Here is a 21,651-nt window from a genome sequence, read left to right on the forward strand (position 1 = left end):
GCTCCCTGTTATGGTGGCTTGTGCTTGAATTCATCCAGGAATCTCCACCAATGTTTTCAAATCCAATATTCTCCAGGATCCCAAACTAGGAGCAGAAAGCCTTCAAGCAAGTTAAAGCAAGTGACAAGACCCCAAAAGTGATGACTGTTGGAATGAATTCCGAGGTCCCAAACCTTGCTTTTGCACCCGTCTTTGTGTAGATCATTATGATTCCATCTGGGTGGCACGCAATTGAAATTCTCACTACAGCTTCCAAACAACTTCCAAGACCCATTCAATTGAGCTTCACACCAAACCTTGTATTTCAACTTGGAGCATACAACCATGTTGAACCTTGCTGGACAACTCCAACCACTAACCATCTTCTTCTTGCTCTTAATGCCACAAAGAGCTCTAAGTTGACCATCCGTCTCTAGAAGCCCATATTCAAGTGGAAAAGTAAAGGTTAAGGAAGAGAATTTTACCCACGTGAATGTTGTATTGGATGGTAATGGCTTTGGGAGAGGTGTTTCTAAGGATCTTGCAAGCTCCACTCCCTTGTGCTCTTCTTTGACAACTTCCACCTCTTTGTAATCTTCTTCAATATCAACCTCTTCCTCTTGGTAGATTTCTTCCAATTCAATCTCTTCTTCTTCTTTCATCTCCATGTCAAGTCCAATGGGAGATGATTCAAATGTAGATAAAAATTCATCAATGATCGAATCCATCTCTTGATTATCCCATTCAAAGTCTTCAATCATGAAATGCCTTGGAGGTTATACACCCTCTTCAACATCAGTTTCAAACGTCTTTGAAGGAGGCTCTATAACTTGACTTTCCCATGGAGGTTCAGCATCTCCTAAGTCTTCAACCACTTCTTCCTCTTCAATGGCAGGCGTAGCTTCTTCCAATTGTTCCAGTACAAAATCGTGCTGCTCAGTGTCCACTGGAGTTTCTAACTTCTCCTTTTATGCCACGTTCTTCAGTAGATTCTCCACATGAAGCCATGGGGGTTCCTTGAATGTCCAAACGTCGGGAAGATAATTGATTTATCGCTTGATCCAGTTGGCGAAGGGTTGCATGAAATTTTTTCACTATTTCCTTGAGATGATCCTTTGATTCTTGTTGCGCTCGCCTATCATAAGTAGGATCATAGTGCTCATGGATTGATGGATATGGAGATGGTGAATATTGAGGTGGTGGTTCTTGGGAGTAATTGGGTTGGAATTGGGGTGGTTCTATATATGGTTCATATAGCTCATAAGGTGGTTGGTATGGTGGATACGAGTTAGGGTCATATGGAGGTGAATGGCGGAAAGGGGCTTGTGAGTATGGTGGTCCAAAGCTATGTTGAGGAGGGGGTTCATAGGCGTATGGTGGTGGTGGTTGATATTCAAAAGAGTGCTCACCATAGCCATTGTCTTGATATGCATCACAGAATGGTTGTTGATAGTCCATTGGAGGTGGTTGTTGCCAAGAGGATTGATCAAATCCTTATGGCTCCTCCCATCTTTGTTTGTTCCATCCTTGATGCATGTTCTCATTGTACTTTCCTCTTCCTGCAACATAATTGTAACCAAACTCATAGCCAAAGGGGTGAGAGTTCATAGTAGTAGGAGAAAATAAAAACAAAAATTAACAAAAAGAAAATATTTAAAAAAAAAGATAAGATTTTTGAAAAATGATAAGATAAGATTTTGAAAAAGATTTGATTTTTGAAGAAAAGAAAAGATAAGATTTTGAAAAAGATATGATTTTTGAAAAAGATTTGAAATTTGAAATTTGATTTTGAAATAAGATAAGATAAGATAAAAATTTTAAAATAAAAATCTGAATTTTTTTTTTGAAAAAAATATTTACAATAACCAATAATAAGGCACACGTTTGCAATTCCCCGGCAACGGCGCCATTTTGAAGAGAGAACTTTTGCGTGATCTAGAATTCAGAATAAATTCCCGTTGTAAGTATAGCTTCTAAACCAACAAAAGTCCTTTTTTACAAACGTTGGTTGTCACAAGTAACAAACCCCTTTGAAATTGATAACCGAAGTATTTAAACCTCGGGTCGTCTTCTCAAGGAATTGCAGGGAGGTGTTCTTATTATTGGTTATGCAAAGATATATTTTGGGGTTTTCAAAAGAGTTGAACAAGTAATGTAAAATAACAAGTCGTCAAAATAATAACTAATAAAGCTCCTGGCAAGGTATGAGAACTGGAAGTCCTATCCTAGTTATCCTTATCAATTGTGATGAGAATTGGATTTTTCTCCCACTAAGTCAACCTCTAACTATGAAGGTAAGTCAAGTGGATGAATTAATTTTGATTCCTCAGGTCCTAGTCTTTCCTTGGGAAAGGCTAGAGTTATTGGAACTCGAATTAATTCTTGAAGAATTCCAATTTTCAGTCAACAATGAGTTTTATAACTCAAGAGTCACCAATTAATCAACCAGAGCCAAAAGGTAGAAAATCTAAATTATCTATATAAATAAAGGAAAGCAATCATAAATCTGAAATACCTCGAATTATATTAAATAGAAAGTTAGATTGAACATAGAAATCCATAAGCCAAATTGGCAACATCAAATAATCAACTAAAGTAATAAATAAAAGTAGAAAATAAATTAAAGGAACATTGAACCTGTGATGAAGAAGTTGAAATCCTAATCCTAATCCTAATCCTAAATCCTAAGAGAGAGGAGAGAACCTCTCCCTCTAAAAACTACATCTAATCCTAAAACTATGTATGAATGAATGATTTTTGATGAATGGATACATTTCCTTACTATATAGCTTCTAATATGTGTTTTCTGGGCCAAGAACTGGGTCAAAAACAGCCCAGAATTCGCTGGTTATGAAATCTGCCACGCTGGTTTTCGTCACTGCGACGCGTCCACGTGAAGCACGCGTTCGCGTTGTCTAGATGTACGTCCACTATAGCAAATTATATATCAAATCGAAGCCCCGAATTTTGGCTTTCCAACGCAACTGAAACCGCGTCATTTGAACCTCTGTAGCTCAAGTTATGACCGTTTGAGTGCGAAGAGGTCAGGTTGATAGCTTTGGCAATTCCTTCAGTTTCTTGTATTCCTTCCACTTTTGCATGCTTCCTTTCCATCCTCTGAGCCATTCCTGCCCTGTAATCTCTGAAATCACTTAACACACATATCACGGCATCTAATGGTAATAAGAGAGAATTAATATTAGCAAATATAAGGCCAAAGAAGCATGTTTTCAATCATAGCATAAAATCAAGACGGAAAACGTAAACTCATGCAATTAGTATGAATAAGTGTATGAAAGATTGATAAAATCTACTCAATTAAGCATAAGATAAACCATAAAATAGTGGTTTATCAACAGCCATGCATCATATGCATTATATGTGAATTGTCTGGATTGCCTAATTGATTGCATCATTACTTGCTAATTGCCTAATTGACTTATCTGCTTCCTACTTGTACATTCCTTGCCTGATATACTTGTGTTTACATTTCTATTACCGTGGAGGTTGGGAGGTTTGCAGGAGTTGGAAAGGGGAGTTTGAGACAGTTCTGAAGATCCTTAGCTAGTTGCCTGTTTTATCCTTATGGTTTAGTTATGTTTTAAGCTTTGATAATCTGTTGGAAGTTCTAGGATTGCCTTTGACTTTCTCAGGACATTATATGTTAGATATTTGGGCATTGTTACCATGCTGAGAACCTCCGGTTCTCACCCATGCGGAGAACCTCCGGTTTTCACCCATGCGGATTTTGTGGTTTTCAGATGTAGGACGTGAGACTCCTCATTGAGGCATGCTGTAAGCTTCTGATATTGAGAAGATCTTCATCTTTTGGGTTTATGTTGGTCATTTGTATTTACTTAGATACTTATTACCTCCACCTATTATATATATGCTGTATTAATTCCTCTTAAAGGTGACTTTGGAGACTTAGGTTTTGTAACTCTATATTTTGGGTTTTTCTATATATCTATATATGTATATACACTTATTTGCTCAGGCAGGTTTATCTTCGCAAACCGAGTCTTGAGTTTTGTTACATGTTTTGGAACTCTTGGTATATTAACTCCTTAGCTTGTTTTATCTTGCGCTGTCTGCTTTCTCGCTTTGTGAGCATTACGCTTTTCAATTTAATGGTTTTGCTTTATCCCTTCCTTCAAAGGCTCCTAAGTATAAGTCTTTTTCACTATATTATATATTAAATTTTTATTTGTAGAGGTCGTAGCGCCTTGCCACCTCTGTTTTACATCCTAGGTGTAAAGCTCTGTGTGGTAGGGTGTTACAAATTCCATTTTTGATTTACTTGCTTTGAGTTTTAATTCCCTTGGATGCTTTATTAATTTCTTGCAATCTTAACCCCCTTGATCTCATAGCCAATAATTGAACACTTTATTGCAATTCCTAAGGAGAACAACCTCGAATTTAAAACTCCCGGATATTTTGTGTTGATTGTGACATCTTTATTTTAAACTTTGATGTTGGTTGATTGTGGATTTGGAACTATACTTACAATGCCAATTTTGATTTGAGAAAAATTCCTAATCCACTTTTGGCCATCATCAAGTATTTGGCACCGTTATCGAAAATTATAATGGTGTTACATTATTGGCTATTGTTAATATGTGAATATGTGAATAATTTGTTTTTGATTGGTTGCTTGTTTTTATTTGTAAATATATCTCTTTGTTGTTAGCTTACTTTAATAAATTTTTGTTTTAAAATGCATATGTGAATTATTTTTAATTAGTAATCTTTGTTTAAATTGCCTTTTTGACTTGAGTTATATGTTTAAATTTTTTTAATTAATTTTTGGATAGTTGAATTTGGATAAATTTTTGTTTGTACATATTAAAAGTACTTTGAATAGTCCATGATTTTGATTTGAAAAATAAATTTTGGATTAATTTTAAAGTTAATGTATATAGTTGCATATTTTTGTTAATTTCTTGTGTATATGCATATTAGAATGTTGAGTTAAATTCTGTTTTTAAAAAAAAAAATTATTCTGTGATATGTGCGTACACTCTCAAACACGCCCTCTGTTCACAGCGTTCGCATAGCATGTGTGCATATGCACAATAGCCCATTTGCCCTTCCGTATGCGCACGCATGAAGGTGGTGCGTACTCACAAGCACTGAAACAACACCCCCCCCCCCCCCCCCTTCGGTGCGAACCCCCCTCTTTTCTCTGCTCCCTTCCCTCTCCTCACCGTAGCCCTTCTCTTTTCCGTCACAATCCCGCCATCATCCTCTGAACCCGCCGCCGACCACCCACCACCGTCGTCAACTACCCCTCGCCCCCTGACCCCTCTCCTTCTCTTTCTTTCTTTCTTCTTCCCCTTCTCTTCTTCATCTGTCTCTGCTCCTCCGCGCCACCTCAGCCGCAGCGCCACCCCTCCTCGCCGAACCCGAGCCCAGGACCCACCCCTGCTTCCTCTCGTCTTCACCCTCTCGACGCCTCACCTTCGCGAATCACCGCCCACGCCGCCGCAACCACCACCCCTTTCTCACCCCCACGAGCCTCATAAACCCTCCTTGCCCCATTATCGCTCTTCCTCTGCCTGCGACAACAAGGACAGGGCTCGTCCCTTGTTCTCATTTCGCTTCCTCTCCACCGCTGTCACTGTGCCACTGCGCCACTGCGCCACCAGGCCGGCTGTGTTTGTTCCGGCCATTCACTCATCGTCATCAACCTTCCCCTTCCCTTCCTCTGTTCAAATTCTTGTTCCCAGGTTCTCCATTTTCTTTCGTCAAGTTCTGTTTCATTCATTATTTTACTGCTAGTTAATTTCGTTTACTTTAGTTTAGTTAGTTTATGCATGCTTAGTTGATTAGGTGGTTAGAGAATCTGGCGTGGATAGTGGATTTAGGTTTGTTTTTGTTCACTGCTGTTCGGAATGGTTAATTTTCTATCTGAAATTGGGTTGGTTGTTGCTGGTGATGCCTTGCCTTTGTACTCAATTGGTTTCTTGATGCTGCATAATTTTTTTTGTTGCTTGATTCTTGCTGAGGGCTGTTATGAATTCAATTTGATTGCTGCTGAGGGCTGTTATGGATTTAGTTATGAGTAATTTCTTGAATTCATGCTGCTTGCAAGTGGAATGGTTATTGTCTTGGAATGGTATTTGCAAGTTGAATTCAATGGAACAAATACCGACTGAGTCCATTATCTTTGTTCCTTGTTGCTGTTTGGTGCTGTGTTTTTAGGCCATTATTTTTCTGTTAATTGTCCAACAAAAAGAATGCTGCTGTTGCTAGTAGATTGTTGTGCTTCTTTTAGGCCATTACTTTTGTTCATTGTTCAAAGAAAGAATGCTGCTTGATGCTGTTGGTTTGGTTCAAATTGTTATTGATGCTATGTTGCTGTTTCATTGATTTACTTTTGTGCTAATATGGCTTGTCTGATGCTGCTGCATAGTTGTTTACTACTGCTTTGTTTTTTTTTTCTGATGGCTGTTATTTGGAAGGCACAAGTGTTGGATTGCTTATGCAGTGATGATCTTGACCAAATTCTGAATTTAAGATCTTATTGCTGCTGAGTTCCTTTTTCAGTTTGATCTTCATTGTTTGATTCAGTGATGCTTAATTGTTTGAATCCATATTCCTTACTTATGATTGATTGTTGAATTCAATGAAGGAAGGCTGACTGAATCAATTCTTTTTGTGTATTGTTGGGTAACCGGCCAGTCGTACCAAACCGGGACCCGGCCGGTTTTTTTGCTTTGCCTAAAAACGCGCCGTTTAGCATTCAGTAAACCCCCCCCCCCCCCCCCCCCACACACCCTAACTCACCCCAACTCTCCATCGGCGCAGCAGCACACCCTCCCTCGTCCCTCCCATCACCCTCAAACTAGCCGTTCCTCTCAACGCCGGCGAGCTCAGTCCCTCCCTTCGGCGCAGCCACGGTCCCGCCGGCGCTAGCTCTGTTCCACCGCAGCCACTGTCCCGTACGAAGCCCGTTCGAAGGTGCTCCTTGTCTTGGTTCTCCCTCTTTCGTGCTCTGTTCAAGGCTTCTAGCTTCGAAGGTGCTCTCTTGCGCCGCCGTCGCGCTCACATAGAGGAAGAATCATCGCAAGCGCCGCCGTTTCCTCCTCCTCTCGGTCAAGCCGTCATTCGCTTCTCAGCTGCGCCGCTGTCTATTTCTCAGCCGTCCTACTCGCCGCGGTCCTTGTCGTCCGCGACACTCAGTCACGCCACGTCTTCCATCTTAGGGTTTGTAGCTTTCTTCTTTTAATTTCTTTGTGTGTTTTGGTAATTTCTGATGTGTTAAATTTATTTCTCTGTTTGGTTCTGCTATGCTGCTGTTTTTGTGTGTGTTGTGATTTTATTATTTTAATTTACTGATTATTGATTATTGAATGTGTTGTGATTATTGATTAGCTTTGGTTCTTCTATGCTGCTGTTTTGTGTGTCAATGTGATGCTGATAATAATACCTCAGTCAGTAAAGATGAATTATGGCGTGATGCTGATGAATATGAATTATCTTGGTTTAATGTCGCTGAATCGAAATTATGTGTTGTTTTACTAAGATTTTGAGGATCACGCTCTAATAATTGACCTTGCATGTTAGTAACTGAGCTTTTAATAGAATTTAGAGGTGCTGAAATTTGGGTTGGCAGGGTTAGAAACTAGAATTTACCTGTAACTTTGTTTTGTGTTTCCAGCTCTGTTCAATGGCAAAGTAGACAAGTGTAGGGTCAAGTTTTATGATTTACATGTGCTTGGATTGTGGCTGTTTTGATGATTTATCAAGTAACACGAAGGAGCATTAAAATGTCAAGTTTAGCTTTGGGTTATTGTGAAATCCTTTTGCTTTTCTGATTTGTTTCGAGTCTCCTCAAGTGAATACAATTTTACTGTGAGCCTGCAAGTTTGAGTCTCCTCTTGATTAGAAATTTGTGATATGTTAGGTGGCAGGTTAGATTTAGGTGGCGATAGCTTTGAGCCTGCAGCTAAGGAAGAACGAGATTTCTGAACTTCTAGTTTGTGTTAAATGATGTGGATTCTACAGCTGCTACTTCGAGGAACCTTCATTCTTTTTTTTTTTTGGTGATGAAACCTTCATTCTTTTTCTTTGTTGCTTGGACAAATTTAAACCAGAGTTGGAAATGGTTTGATATTTTTTGGATGTAATTGCTTTATTGATTAATGTCATCAAAGCAAACATTTATAGGATGAAGAAAGAATTTTGGTTTCTCTTATAGCAAACTTTGAAAGCAAAAGCTTCAGTTCATTAAAATATTTAAGTTTGTACTATCTAAAGATCTTAAGATTGTGGTTGATAACATTTCATGTAGTTTTTAAATTTAGAAGATATTTTAAAGTTTATATTAGATTATAATTATGTTTTAAAGTGTTTATTTATAATTTATTTATTATTTTAATATAAAACGATTTTTTCGGTTGGACCACGGTTAGACCGATTGGATCACTAATCCAGTGAACCAGTGATTAAAGCGGTTCGATGACTGGTTTGGTTTTCAGAACCTTGAGAAAGACAACTCTAAAAAAGATAGAGAAGCTCACCAAGCCTGTACTCTCTCCAGTTCCAAAATTCAAATCCTCTCACAATTTCAGAAATTCGCACCTCTCCGGCTCTACTCTCACCGCCGTCTGCCACCCTCCTCCCCTCCATCGCCACAATCCTCCCCTCTTACCGCCACCGTCTCTCACTCTCACAGTCTCGCCGCAAAATGGTCGTCTTCCTGTGTCCGAGGGCTGAGGCAGAATCGTCGTCGCTTTCTCTCGTCGCCGCCTCTAGTCCGGTCTCCGTCGCCGCCTCCAGCAAGATCTTGGCCGGTCTTCATCATCGCCGCTGCAGCATCATCTTGGCCGGTCTTAGTCGCAGCTTATCCGTCAGCCTCTTCGCCATTCGCCGCTCTTCCGTCCGGCAAGTCTTCTGTGATCTTATTCAATTTGTGTGTGTCTTCTGAACATGGAGTGTGGTAATTGAAGACAAAGGAATGCTGATGAAGAAGATTGGAACCATTATTATAGCAAGAATGTTGTTGAGGGTGCTAATTAGTTTTGGTGATTGATGATGATGATGAGATGATTGTGGGTGTTGTTGCTGAAGAAGCACTATTACTTGTGTTTGTTGTTTTCAAACAGAGTTAAGGATGATTAAACAAAATGGCTTAGTGTGTGCGCCTCTTGTGCCATTGTTGAATTTGAATTACAAAATTAGTGAGCTGCTGTGTAAACAACTAACTTGTGCCTCTTGTGACATATGTATGTGTGTAGGTGTGTTTTGTATATGCAATGTAGATATTAAAGAAGAACTTGCAGCAATTCATAGGATTTTGGTTTTTCCTTGACTCATTTTAATATCTTTATTTTAATTGTTATATTTTCTTTTTTAAGTTGGTTCTTTAAAAAAAGACCAGTACTAATGTTGTTATAATTGATAAAGAGAACATATATTACCCTGATTCTTAATACAATTTAATCAGCAAGATTACATTTAATATTAAAGAACATATATTACCTTGAGGATTATCTTTTTTTAATATTTTCCTTTTTTTCGATTTTTTCTTTAATTTTTTAACAATCCTTGGATGTAGGGCCCCCCTTAACTGTCGCAGGGAAGGGGAGGGTTTTTTGATGCCCCTTCCTATACTTCATGCAATATTGCTTTTGTTTCTTTCTAGTAATTGTCATAAAATTCCTCTATATTCCATGAACACCCTTCTTCTTTACATACTTTTTTGGCTAGTTATTTCTTCTTGGAAAATTGAAATGTTTATAATTTGTACGTATAAAATGAAAACAATTCTTAAAGAGTGTGCGATATGGATCTATTTTTGTTAAACTTTAATTAAAAAAAAAACTTATTCAAATGATACAATATTAAAATTTAATAAAAATTAAATTTTGTCATTTTGTTATTTTATTTTCTAGTTGATGGATTACTCTCCTTGCTTTAATAATGTTGAGTTCACAGATGTCCTATTCTTTATGTTATTTATTATCTTACACAATTTAGTTTCTTTCATGCATCTCATCTTAGAACTTGTTGAAGACATTTTTGTTTTGGTGGATATACAGTTTACTTGAGTATTATATTTAAAATGAAATAGAAAAGTAAAATACTGTCTATGCCACAAATAAATTTGGAGTTGAAAGGATCATAACATTATACTGTTATGAATAAATAACTGAACCAAAAGGGCTTAAAGTATAACACCTTTTTTTGAACTGAAAAATGTACATACTATAAATATAAAAATTGTAATAAATTAGAGTCCAAGTGAGGCTTACTTTTATTGTTGGTTGTGTAGTCTATCGGTGAAGAATTGCAAGGAATTAGGCTACCATTTCGTGATGCCATACACTTTATCTCCAATTGTTCTTCCTTCAGCGAAAGTAAACATTACCTTACATAGATAATTAGATAGATAGATACATATTAGATAGAAAGAAAGAAGATCGAAGGTAGATAGATAATCCTTATGTGGATATGGATAGATAGAGAGATATGAGATAATCTTTACGTTCATAACATTCAATGGGGTTCTGTTTTGAAACACAGGTAAGCAGATGGCCAGCTTTCGCGTTTCTACATCATCTTTTCCCTCCTCTCCTCAAAGCCAGTGATGATGCTGAGCCAATGAGCCATTTGGTGGCAATGGGCTCCTTTCGACGTACTTGTGGAGGTTGCCAACTGCCAAGTCTGAAGCTAAGATGTAGCAGCCAATGGAGCTGGCCTTGGGTTCACAATGAAGGAGAATGAGATAGAGTAAATGAAGGGGGTGAAGCCATTTTTTCCCCTAAAGCAAACATACATGTTTGATTTTGTTTTTAAAAGTTAAAAGTTGTTGAGTAATTAAGTCATGTCAGTATAATGATTATGAACATATAAATTATTAGTTTCAAGTTTTCAAATTTTGAAGTTGGTTTGTTTTGTTGGTGAGATATGTTGGCAAGTGGCAGGTAATATAATTATAATGTAATGCAACCATAGGTGTGAACTACTTTCTATAAAAGTAAACATTGAAGCCATTTTTTTATTAGTCTTTTATAAACAGCAGTATAAAGCCAGCATCAAACACTTGATTCATTGTAAAATACTGTACGTACCTTCAACATGAACCGATGCTGCTGCATTGCAACCTATTAAGATGCTATAGCTTTCATTGCCAATTGGCAGCCATGTATTTGATTGGAGAACATAACATGCCACGTATATGTCCAAACAAAAGTCAGAGCCACATATATGTCCAAACAAAAGTCAGAGCATGTTAATTTTGAGCATGACAGATATCATTGCACCTACTGCTCTTTGAATTCATTTTGGATCTTTTTTCAAACTTTTCAGCAAGAAGGGCATTGATGCAGGAGCAATAGGAGCATGCCACTTGGAAGCCATTCAAGGAGTCACCCCTCAAAATGACATCAACATCTTGAAGCTAGTCGCATTTTTGAAAGGTTGGGCATTGCACTTTCTTCTTCAATGGCTAAACAAAATCTTAGGCAAGCCATTGATTTTTTGTATTCTCGCGGCCTTGCTACTTCTGATTCCTATACACGCCATGTCCTTCATTGCGTTCGAGCAAATGACTTTGTTCAAGCCAAGAGATTGCAGTCTCACATGCAACTTCACCTTTTCCAACCCAAAGACTCCTTCATCCACAACCAGCTCCTCCATTTGTATGCCAAATGCGGCAAACTCTCCTATGCACAAGACCTGTTTGATAATATGACCCACAGAGATGTTTATTCTTGGAATGCCTTGCTTTCTGCTTATGCTAAGTTGGGTTTGGTTGAGGATTTGTGCACTGTCTTTGATCAAATGCCTTCTCGTGATTCCGTTTCTTATAACACCTTGATTGCTTGTTTTGCAACTAATGGGCATTCAGGCAAGGCATTGAAGATTTTAGTGAGGATGCAAGAAGATGGGTTTCAGCCCACCCAGTACTCCTATGTGAATGCATTGCAAGCATGTTCTAAGCTCTTGGATTTGAAGCTTGGTAAGCAGATTCACGGGAGAGTTGTTATTAGTGGTTGTGGGGATAACACTTTTGTATGGAATGCTATCACTGGTGTCTATGCGAAGTGTGGTGATATTCACAGGGCACGGTGGTTCTTTGATCGAATGACACATAAGAATGTTGTTTCCTGGAATCTTATGATCTCTGGATATGTCAAATTGGGGTATCATGATGAGTGCATTCGATTGTTTAATAAGATGAAGTTATTGGGTTTGAAACCTGACCAAGTTACAGCATCAATTGTTATCAATGCTTACTTTCAGTGTGGACATGTGGATGATGCAAGGAGGATGTTCAGTGAAATACCTAGAAAGGATGAGATTTGTTGGACAACAATGATAGTTGGTTGTGCACAGAATGGAAGAGAAGAGGATGCATTGATGTTGTTTGGCGACATGCTGCGTGGAGACGTTAGACCTGACAGTTACACCATTTCAAGTGTGGTCAGCTCCTGTGCCAAGCTAGCTTCTTTGTGTCATGGTCAGGTTGTCCATGGAAAAGTAATAGTAATGGGTGTTGATCATAGCATGCTTGTGTCAAGTGCTCTTGTTGATATGTATTGCAAGTGTGGAGTTACTTTGGATGCTTGGAGCATTTTTTGGACAATGCCTATTCGAAATGTGATTACTTGGAATTCTATGATCCATGGTTATGCCCAAAATGGTCAACCACATGAAGCACTGGCTCTTTATGAAACGATGCTTCAGGAAAATATCAAACCTGATAGCATTAGTTTTGTGGGGGTATTATCTGCTTGTATCAGTGCTGACATGGTCGCAAAAGGACAGGAATATTTTAATTCAATAAGTGAACATGGGATGACACCAACATTGGATCACTATGCATGTATGGTCACTCTCATTGGTCGCTCTAGTAGTGTTGATAAAGCTGTGGATTTGATCAAATGCATGCCTCATGAACCAGATTACCTGATTTGGTCCACCCTACTCTCTATTTGTGCAAAGAAGGGTGACATCAAGAATGCAGAATTGGCAGCTGGTCATCTCTTCAAGTTGGATCCACGTAATGCAGGACCTTATATCATGCTTTCCAACTTATACGCTGCTTGCGGGAGATGGGAAAAAGTAGGTGATGTACGATCTCTCATGAATAGAAACAATGCAAAAAAGTTTGCTGCTTATAGTTTGGTTGAGGTTGAGAGTGAAGTCCACAAATTTGTTTCAGAAGATCGTACTCATCCAGCCGTGGAGAAAATCTATGATGAATTGAACAGATTGATTTCAATATTGCAACGAATTGGGTATAATCCAGATACAAACATTGTTCTGCATAATGTGGAACAGGAAGAAAAATTTAAATCCATCTCATACCACAGTGAGAAACTTGCTCTTGCTTTTGCTTTAATTAGAAAGCCGAATGGAATTGCACCTATCAGGATCATAAAAAATATACGTGTCTGTGATGACTGCCATGTGTTTATGAAATTTGCATCCTTCCATATTGGAAGGACAATCATTTTGAGAGATTCAAACAAATTTCACCATTTCTCTAGTGGAAAGTGCTCTTGCAAGGACCATTGGTAAAGTTTTAATCCAGATAATGATATCCTGTGCATTTTTAATTGTTTTGAAAAGGAATGGTGCTGGCAATAGAAGGGAAAATTAAATCTATATGTAAACGTGGACTCAATAGATTGGAGCAGCTGTATAGCACGGGAATGCCTTTAGAAAATTTCTTGGGATGACACAATGTGTTGAACTAGGAAGCAAGTATATTCTTTGAATCCATTATCAAGAATGGACCTTGAAGAAAGAGAGTCAAGAAAACTATCAAATCCCCATAACTTGCTTGATCCAGACTAGAGATCTTTGTGACATGTAGAGCCTGCTCGATTCAGACTAGAGGTTCTTTGTGACATGTACTATGTCTACATGTAACTCAATCTTGTGGCAGTGTTAATTGCTTGCCTCTTAAGGTAAATTTGAATTATGTTCATGGATACACCAAAAGCATAGCGTGAAAGATCAAGTTAATTTTGCTTCTTTTTTCTTTCTTGGTAGCTCAATTACAGTTGCTGCTAGACATTATTGATAATTTGATATAGAACTTTATTCTTCATTATTTTTCATATTTTATAGTTGATAGTGACCATACGTCATGCAATTTATGAGAATATTGTTATTCATGTATGAGCCGTTAGGTTATTGGTTTCCTGTAACATCCTTTACGGTGTCAAATTTTTGCAGAATATGCCAAGAGGGTAACATTCTGTACTTTGTTACATTGGAGAGATACTTGAAGTAAATTACTAACATGTTCTAAATGGGAATACTTCCTTTGCCTCTTGCAGTGGTAACGGAAAAATGAAAGGATAATTTGTCGATAACTTTATCAGAGATGAAGATGCAACACCCGATGACCTGAGCATTGTTGAACCTTAACTCCTCAAATTTCATCTGCAGTACCAATGCCTTAATTCACTGACAAATCTAGATACTTGATCTCCCCCACTAAGTGTTTCAGGCATTTAACTCCTGCAATGGGTGTGATTAACTACGAGATGGTTCCAATGTTGGGTAAGTAATACACTAATGCATCAGTTTCAATTCTGAAACTCAAACCTCATATTCTATCATATTGTTATATAATTAAATGCCATATTAGCCACTCATAGTTACATGGCCTATACTAACTAGTACCCTTAATGAAACTACAGGGCACAGAATTCGCGTAGTGAAGAAATAAATGATCAACACATTCTATTAGCTCTAATATTATGTTAGTATGTTCCTTTGGATCGGAGCTTAACTTATAACAATGCTTCTTTAATTAAAGTTTCTCTTTTACCGAGCGCGCCCTAGCCATTGCTGAAATGTTCCTATCCTGGCTTCTCTTAGGTACTTTTGGGTGCAAGGTCACGGTGTCTCTTCTTCCAGATGCAGTCTTTTGGCTGTTGAGTTGATTCCTTCTAGTAATGAAGCATGAAGCATCCAGTGATCCAGATCATGTTCTTGCATATTACTCTCTTGAAGGACAAAGAGATGATTTTCCGGATACCATTGTTAGTGTACCTTTGGAATTCACCATATGTGCATAAACCTTTTTTTCCCCTCATACCCCTCGCTTTTTCTGTCTTGTAATTTTTTGCTGTATTTGTAGTATCAGGGTCCTCATTTTTCAATGCAATTTTAGTGCAGTGTTTATAATAATACTACTACTAAATATCTACTTCTACTTAATATACTAAAATTGGGTTTTTCCCCAACTACTAAAGGTGACGTGTCGATCTCTTATGCCTCTGTTTTTCCTCCAAAATGAATAATTTTTTTTCTATTCTAAATTATTTTATTGTAATTATATTATAATTAATACTAAACTAATAATATATAATAATACTAATTTGGCAACATATCTTCATTATAATTATATCAAATCAATATTTAATACACTATTAAACTACTTTATCAATTATCAATTAAAAATATTTTTAATAATTTTAATGATAATAATAATATCAATAATAGTAATAATAATAATAAAAAATCTTTGTTATCCGATTCACGTATATCAAATAATTTTTTTAAATTATTTTATAAAAAATATCTTTAATATAATTATATTGTAATTAATATTTAATGAATAATATATAATTATATTAATTTAGAGACATATCTTCATTATAATTGTATCAAATCAAAATTTAATGCATTATTAAAAAATTACTTTAATAATAAATAATTTACATATTTATTTTTGTTTTACTAAAGTCTATATATAGTGTTTTTCTGTGGTACATGAATCTAAATTTGAGAGTCAATTCATAATTTTATATTTAGTGTTTTTTTTACTACTTCATAGAATAAGAATGTATTCTTCGTTTTTTATTGAAGTTGATCATTTTAAGGTACAATTTATAATTTTTTATAATATTTTTTATATACTTATTCTATTATATTATTCTTTTGATAATTTTTTATTTGTTGTTACTTTAAGTTATTCTTATCGTCTAATGTTCCAGTTCGATTGTTTTTTGCCACAATCATTTACAATGCATCACATCCATGAAATACCTCATCGAGTTGTCTTCACTAATTCGGGTTCCAACTACATGGATGTAAGCGTTCAAAGAAGAGGCAATAGTCTCTACTTTACCGAAGGATGTAAGTGTTCAGTTTTGCTAAATTCGTGACAAATTAAGATATGCAATTTCAACGATTGGTAATATATTTAAATTTTCTTAGTTTAAGCTGTTCATTATTAGAATAATTTTTTAACATATTTTGATTTTTTTTCAGAAATTACCAGCTTTCTTTTGCATGCATGCAATGCCATTGAGGGGAATAAGAGTTAGTTTGGTTTTTCGGTGTGGTAATTCTATACCTTGCCGCATTGCATGGATAGCGGATGATGAAGCTTATCTAACAAGAGGATGGTCTGATTTTGCACGAATTCTAAATATTGAAACTTACGATGTTATTTCAGTTGGTTGTCGTTACAAGAATGATTCTATACTATACGTGACTAAGGACTAGAATAGGTTCAATATTGTTTAGGTAATTTGGTTTTATTATTAGTATTTGATTAAATTATAATTATAGAATTTTAAATTATTGCCTCAATTTTTACGATTATTTTTTGTGGATGTGCTATTTTTAAATAATTTAATAAAATGAAGTAGTGTAAGATATTATTAAGTTTATTTTTATCCTTTATTTCTTTATTTGTATTTTCATTATATTTGACAAAAAATTGAACCTACACATATATTAAATCGTTGACCTAAAGATAATTTATTTGCCAATAAAAACAGATTTTATTTATAATTGGAATAAAATTTATTTGCCAATAATCGGTGGATAAAATTGAAATTACACCCGTGTCATATAATTATAATTGATTAATTGGTATAAAATAAAATTATACCCGTGTCACGAGTAATAATCTAAATAATTATATCTTAACAAAATATAATTTGAAATAATTTATAAACAATTATCTTAACAAAAATAATTATTTAATAATTGATTTAAAAATCAATGCAAAAAATAATTATTAATAATAGTATTATTAACTGGGTAAATAATATAATTTCAAATTATTACTTGAAATATAAATAATATATGAAAATCTATTGAGTAAATCAATGATTTTGCATCTTAATAATTTGACAATTATTACTCAATTAACCAGTTAATTGAATTAGTAATAACAATTTCCAATTTCAAATTTTGTATATTAAGTAGTTATTAAAAACTGGGTAATAACGATTTATACGGAAAAATCATTGATAAATTCAATTAACCATATAGAAGATAATATACTAACAGTTTTAGTATATTATTTATGGCAATCGAAATTATTTCCTCAGATTTTCTATTAAAATTGAAATTAGTAATAGTTTAAAAAAAGGTTTATTAATAAAATTACTAATAGTCACATTTTTATACACAAGATATATGTTTTCTATATATTATTTAAAAAATATAATGAAACATGAATAATAAATGAGTATGTTATTTCTTCGACTAGCTAATTAATGCAAAATCGAGTACCATTTTTTATTCGATTGAGGTCATATTCTGTTTGGTGAAAGTTTTAATCACCTTAATTAAATCATGTCTTTGTGCCTTAACTTATACAAGTAGTAATATGTTACATATTATTTGGTATATCTAAGTAGTTATTTCTCATAGTGGAGATGTAAAAAATCATATTAAGGTTTATTGTCAAATAATTAGTGGATGAATAATAGTAGATTATATTATTTTGAAAAAGTATTTTCATTATAATTATATCAAATCAATATTTAATTATTATAAAATATGTTAATTATAATTATATCATAGAATTATAATAATTACGATATTTATGTTATATATTTTAATCATTTACGTACGTAAATAATTAGAAATCAATCAAATCAAATTATCACGGTAAATAATATGTTGTATATTATTACGGAAAATAATCCGTAGATAAAATTGAAATTACACCTGTGTCATATAATTATAATTGATTAATTGGTATAAAATGAAATTATACCCATGTCATGAGTAATAATCTAAATAATTATATCTTAACAAAATATAATTTGAAATAATTTATAAACAATTATCTTAACAAAAATAATTATTTAATAATTGATTTAAAAATTAATGCAAAAAATAATTTTTAATAATAGTATTATTAACTGGGTAAATAATATAATTTCAAATTATTACTTGAAATATAAATAATATATGAAAATCAATTGAGTAAATCAATAATTTTGCACCTTAATAATTTGACAATTATTACTCAATTAACTAGTTAATTGAATTAGTAATAACAATTTTCAATTTCAAATTTTGTATATTAAGTAATTATTAAAAACTGGGTAATAACGATTTACATGGAAAAATCATTGATAAATTCAATAAAACCATAAAGAAGATAATATACTAACAGTTTTAGTATATTATTTATGGCAAGGAAAATTATTTCCTCAAATTAAATTTATATAATTATAGTAAGTCTCTATAATTAAAGCAATATAAAACTGCTTCATATATAGCAATAATATTATACATATTTATATATCTCTTTTTTATCTCTTTTTTTAAAATATTGACATATAATTAATGTAGAAAATATATAATATTAAACTGTTTTGTTATGCATATATATGAATTTATATAATAACCCGTATAATTTATACGTATGGCATAATACATATGTCAAAAAAAGATTCCATAATTTTTAAAAACCACTGTTTTGTTATATGAAATTGAAATTGAAATTAAATAATTTTTATTTATATGATTTTTTTCTATTAGTATAAGTATTTCCATTAAAAATTCATATCGTTTGTAATTAGTGTGTGTGCATATATATATATATATATATATATATATATAAGTCGTAATAGTCAATTGTTTCAATTATTTTGACGTTAATGCTCTTGTGAATGAACTAAGTGGGTATTTAGAAAGGCTAACTAATGAGCAGAAATTTGCATACGATCAAATAATTGGTGTTGTTAGCGGTAATATGGGTGAACTTTTCTTCTTATACGGTAGTTGTGGAAAAACATTCTTATGGTCAACTATATCATGCTCAATTAGGTCTAAAGGAGGTATAGTTTTAAATGTTGCTTGAGTGGGATTGCTGCACTTTTGTTGCCTAATGGAAGAACTGCACATTCAAGGTTTAAAATTCCTTTGGTCATAAATGAGGATTCTTTGTGTAGCATTAAACAGGGAAGTCCTCTTGCAAGGTTAATATCCAAGGCCAAATTAATCACATGGGATGAAGCTCCAACGATAAGTAAGTATTGTTACGAAGCTTTAGACAAATGCCTCAAAGACATCTTAAGGTGCTCATATTCGTATAATGCTCATTTGCCATTTGGAGGTAAAGTTGTTGTTCTCGGAGGAGATTTTAGACAAATTTTACCTGTGATTCCCAGAGGCTCAAGGCAAGATATAATTCAGTCTTATATTAATTCTTCATATTTGTGGCATAACTGTAAGGTTTTAAAGCTTACAAAAAATATGAGATTGTCACTAGGTGAAAACAACAACATACAAGAACTCAGAAATTTTGCAGAATGGCTACTCAAAATTAGTGATGGTTTGGCTGGTGATACAACAGATGGTGAATCGATCGTTCATATACCATCTGACATTTTGATTAAGAACTCTGAGACAGCTTTGGATGACCTCATTGATTTCGTGTATCCAAATATGTTATCCAATTTATCCGTTGAAAATTATTTCAAGGATAGAGCAATTCTTGCACCAACTTTGGATTGTGTCACTGATGTCAACAACAAGATGACTACAGAGTTACCTGGACAAGAAAGAGTCTACTTAAGTTCAGACTCTGTGTGTGCTGAAGAGAGAAATATGGAATTTGAGTTAGATGCTTTCTCGCCGGAGATTCTAAATGGAATAAATTGTTCAGGTCTACCACCACACAAGTTGGTTCTGAAGGTTGGCGCTCCTGTTATGTTGCTGCGGAATATAGACCAAACTAATGGTTTGTGCAATGGAACGAGGATACAAGTTAGAAGAAAGGAAAATCATGTGATAGAATGCAAGACTTTAACTGGTAACAAAGCTGGAAGTGTTGATCTTATCCCAAGACTGAATCTAATTCCAAATAATGAAACATTGCCGGTCAGGTTTTAAAGAAGACAATTCCCAATTATCATGTCATTTGCAATGACAATAAATAAGTCCTAGGGACAAACTCTATCGAAAGTTAGAATTTACCTTCCAAGGCCAGTTTTCACTCATGGTCAATTGTATGTTGCGTTATCAAAGGTAACGAGTAAAGATGGTCTGCGAGTGCTGTTGCAAGATCATAGACACTTGGAAAATAACTGCATGATGAATGTGATATATAGAGAAGTTTTTGAGAGCCTATAATAAAAAGGTAATAACAAAATGTCTTACTAAATCTATTTATTTATTAAAATTTATTACTATCACTTAAAAAAATTTAGAAATTCTAGGAACTAATAGATGAATTCTTATTATACATTAATAGTTTGAGAATATTAAAATTATCATTAAAATTCGTATAATTTTATTCTCTTGACAAACAATTTTATAATTACGTTAATCATATAATTTTATATATAAACATTGATATAGTGTTATTTCATGTATATATTTTGCAGGTATCAAAGGATAGCATTGAATTATTATTCAGTAGGTTTAAATTATTTATTGTTTACTACAAAACTTTCTGCATTAGGGTTCTCTATTAATTTGTTCTTCATTTTGAGCTGATTTTTGATATTTTCTTACTTCACAGTAAACCAACATATAAAACTTTGTTGGTAGATTTAAGTATTACTAGATTATTTATGGTCATATTGAGTATATATGCCTGATTTATTGAAAAAAATAGATTAAATAACTATTTTATAGTTAATACAATTAATACTATATTAAGAAAAGAAAAATAACGCATACAAGTTATTTTTTATTAATTAAATTATTATAATTAAAATGAAATTTAACATAACAACATAAAATTATAATTTCAATCTTATCACGTGCATGGTACAGGTGATTAAACTTGTAATATACTAAAACTGGATTTTCCCCCGGCTAATAAAGATGACGTGTCGATCCCTCGCGACTCCGTTTTTCCTCCAAAATGAATAAAATTTTTTTAATTCTAAATTATTTTATAAAAAATATCTTTATTATAATTATATTATAATTAATATTTAATGGATAATATATAATTATACTAATTTAGGAACATATCTTCATTATAATTATATCAAATCAATATTTAATACATTATTAAACTACTTATCGATTATCAATTAAAAATATTTTTAATCATTTTAATAATAATATTCATAACAATAATAGTAATAATAATAATAATAATACATTTGTTACCCGTGATATGATGAAATTATTCACGTATATCATTTTTATGTGTAATTATTGTATATAATAAAAAGTTACTTTAATAATAAGTAATTTACATATTTATTTTTGTTTTACTAAAGTCTATATATAGTGTTTTTCTATGGTACATGAATCTAAATTTGAGAGTCAACTCATAATTTTATATTTTTTTTACTACTTCATAGAATAAGAATGTATTCTTCATTTTTTTATCGAAATTGATCATTTTAAGGTACAATTTATAATTTTTTATAATATTTTTCATGTACTCATTCTATTATATTATTCTTTTGATAATTTATTAAT

General features: G+C 33.7%; 2 protein-coding genes across 8 annotated transcripts; both read left to right on the plus strand.

Annotated features, from left to right (window-relative positions):
- Positions 1 to 5,171: 5,171 nt before the first annotated feature.
- LOC130958180 (pentatricopeptide repeat-containing protein At2g22070-like) lies at positions 5,172 to 15,210 on the plus strand. 7 transcript variants are annotated; one of them, XM_057885141.1, is made up of 6 exons: positions 5,172 to 5,708; positions 6,664 to 7,188; positions 10,510 to 13,904; positions 14,280 to 14,505; positions 14,646 to 14,707; positions 14,827 to 15,206. In XM_057885141.1, the coding sequence occupies exon 3, from the start codon at positions 11,431 to 11,433 to the stop codon at positions 13,510 to 13,512; it is 2,082 nt and encodes a 693-aa protein (XP_057741124.1). In that variant the 5' UTR covers positions 5,172 to 5,708; positions 6,664 to 7,188; positions 10,510 to 11,430; the 3' UTR covers positions 13,513 to 13,904; positions 14,280 to 14,505; positions 14,646 to 14,707; positions 14,827 to 15,206. The 7 variants fall into 7 exon arrangements, with proteins under 7 accessions (XP_057741124.1, XP_057741126.1, XP_057741128.1 ...); XM_057885143.1 differs by lacking the exon at positions 6,664 to 7,188 and having other exon boundaries at positions 10,510 to 10,729; positions 11,296 to 13,904; XM_057885145.1 differs by lacking the exon at positions 6,664 to 7,188 and having other exon boundaries at positions 10,510 to 10,716; positions 11,296 to 13,904.
- Positions 15,211 to 18,958: 3,748 nt separating this feature from the next.
- LOC130956959 (uncharacterized) lies at positions 18,959 to 20,100 on the plus strand. The gene is made up of 3 exons (XM_057883882.1): positions 18,959 to 18,962; positions 19,033 to 19,043; positions 19,168 to 20,100. The coding sequence occupies exons 1-3, from the start codon at positions 18,959 to 18,961 to the stop codon at positions 20,098 to 20,100; spliced, it is 948 nt and encodes a 315-aa protein (XP_057739865.1).
- Positions 20,101 to 21,651: the final 1,551 nt, after the last annotated feature.

Source organism: Arachis stenosperma, chromosome 10 (assembly GCF_014773155.1).
Source record: "Arachis stenosperma cultivar V10309 chromosome 10, arast.V10309.gnm1.PFL2, whole genome shotgun sequence".
Lineage (NCBI taxonomy): Eukaryota > Viridiplantae > Streptophyta > Magnoliopsida > Fabales > Fabaceae > Arachis > Arachis stenosperma.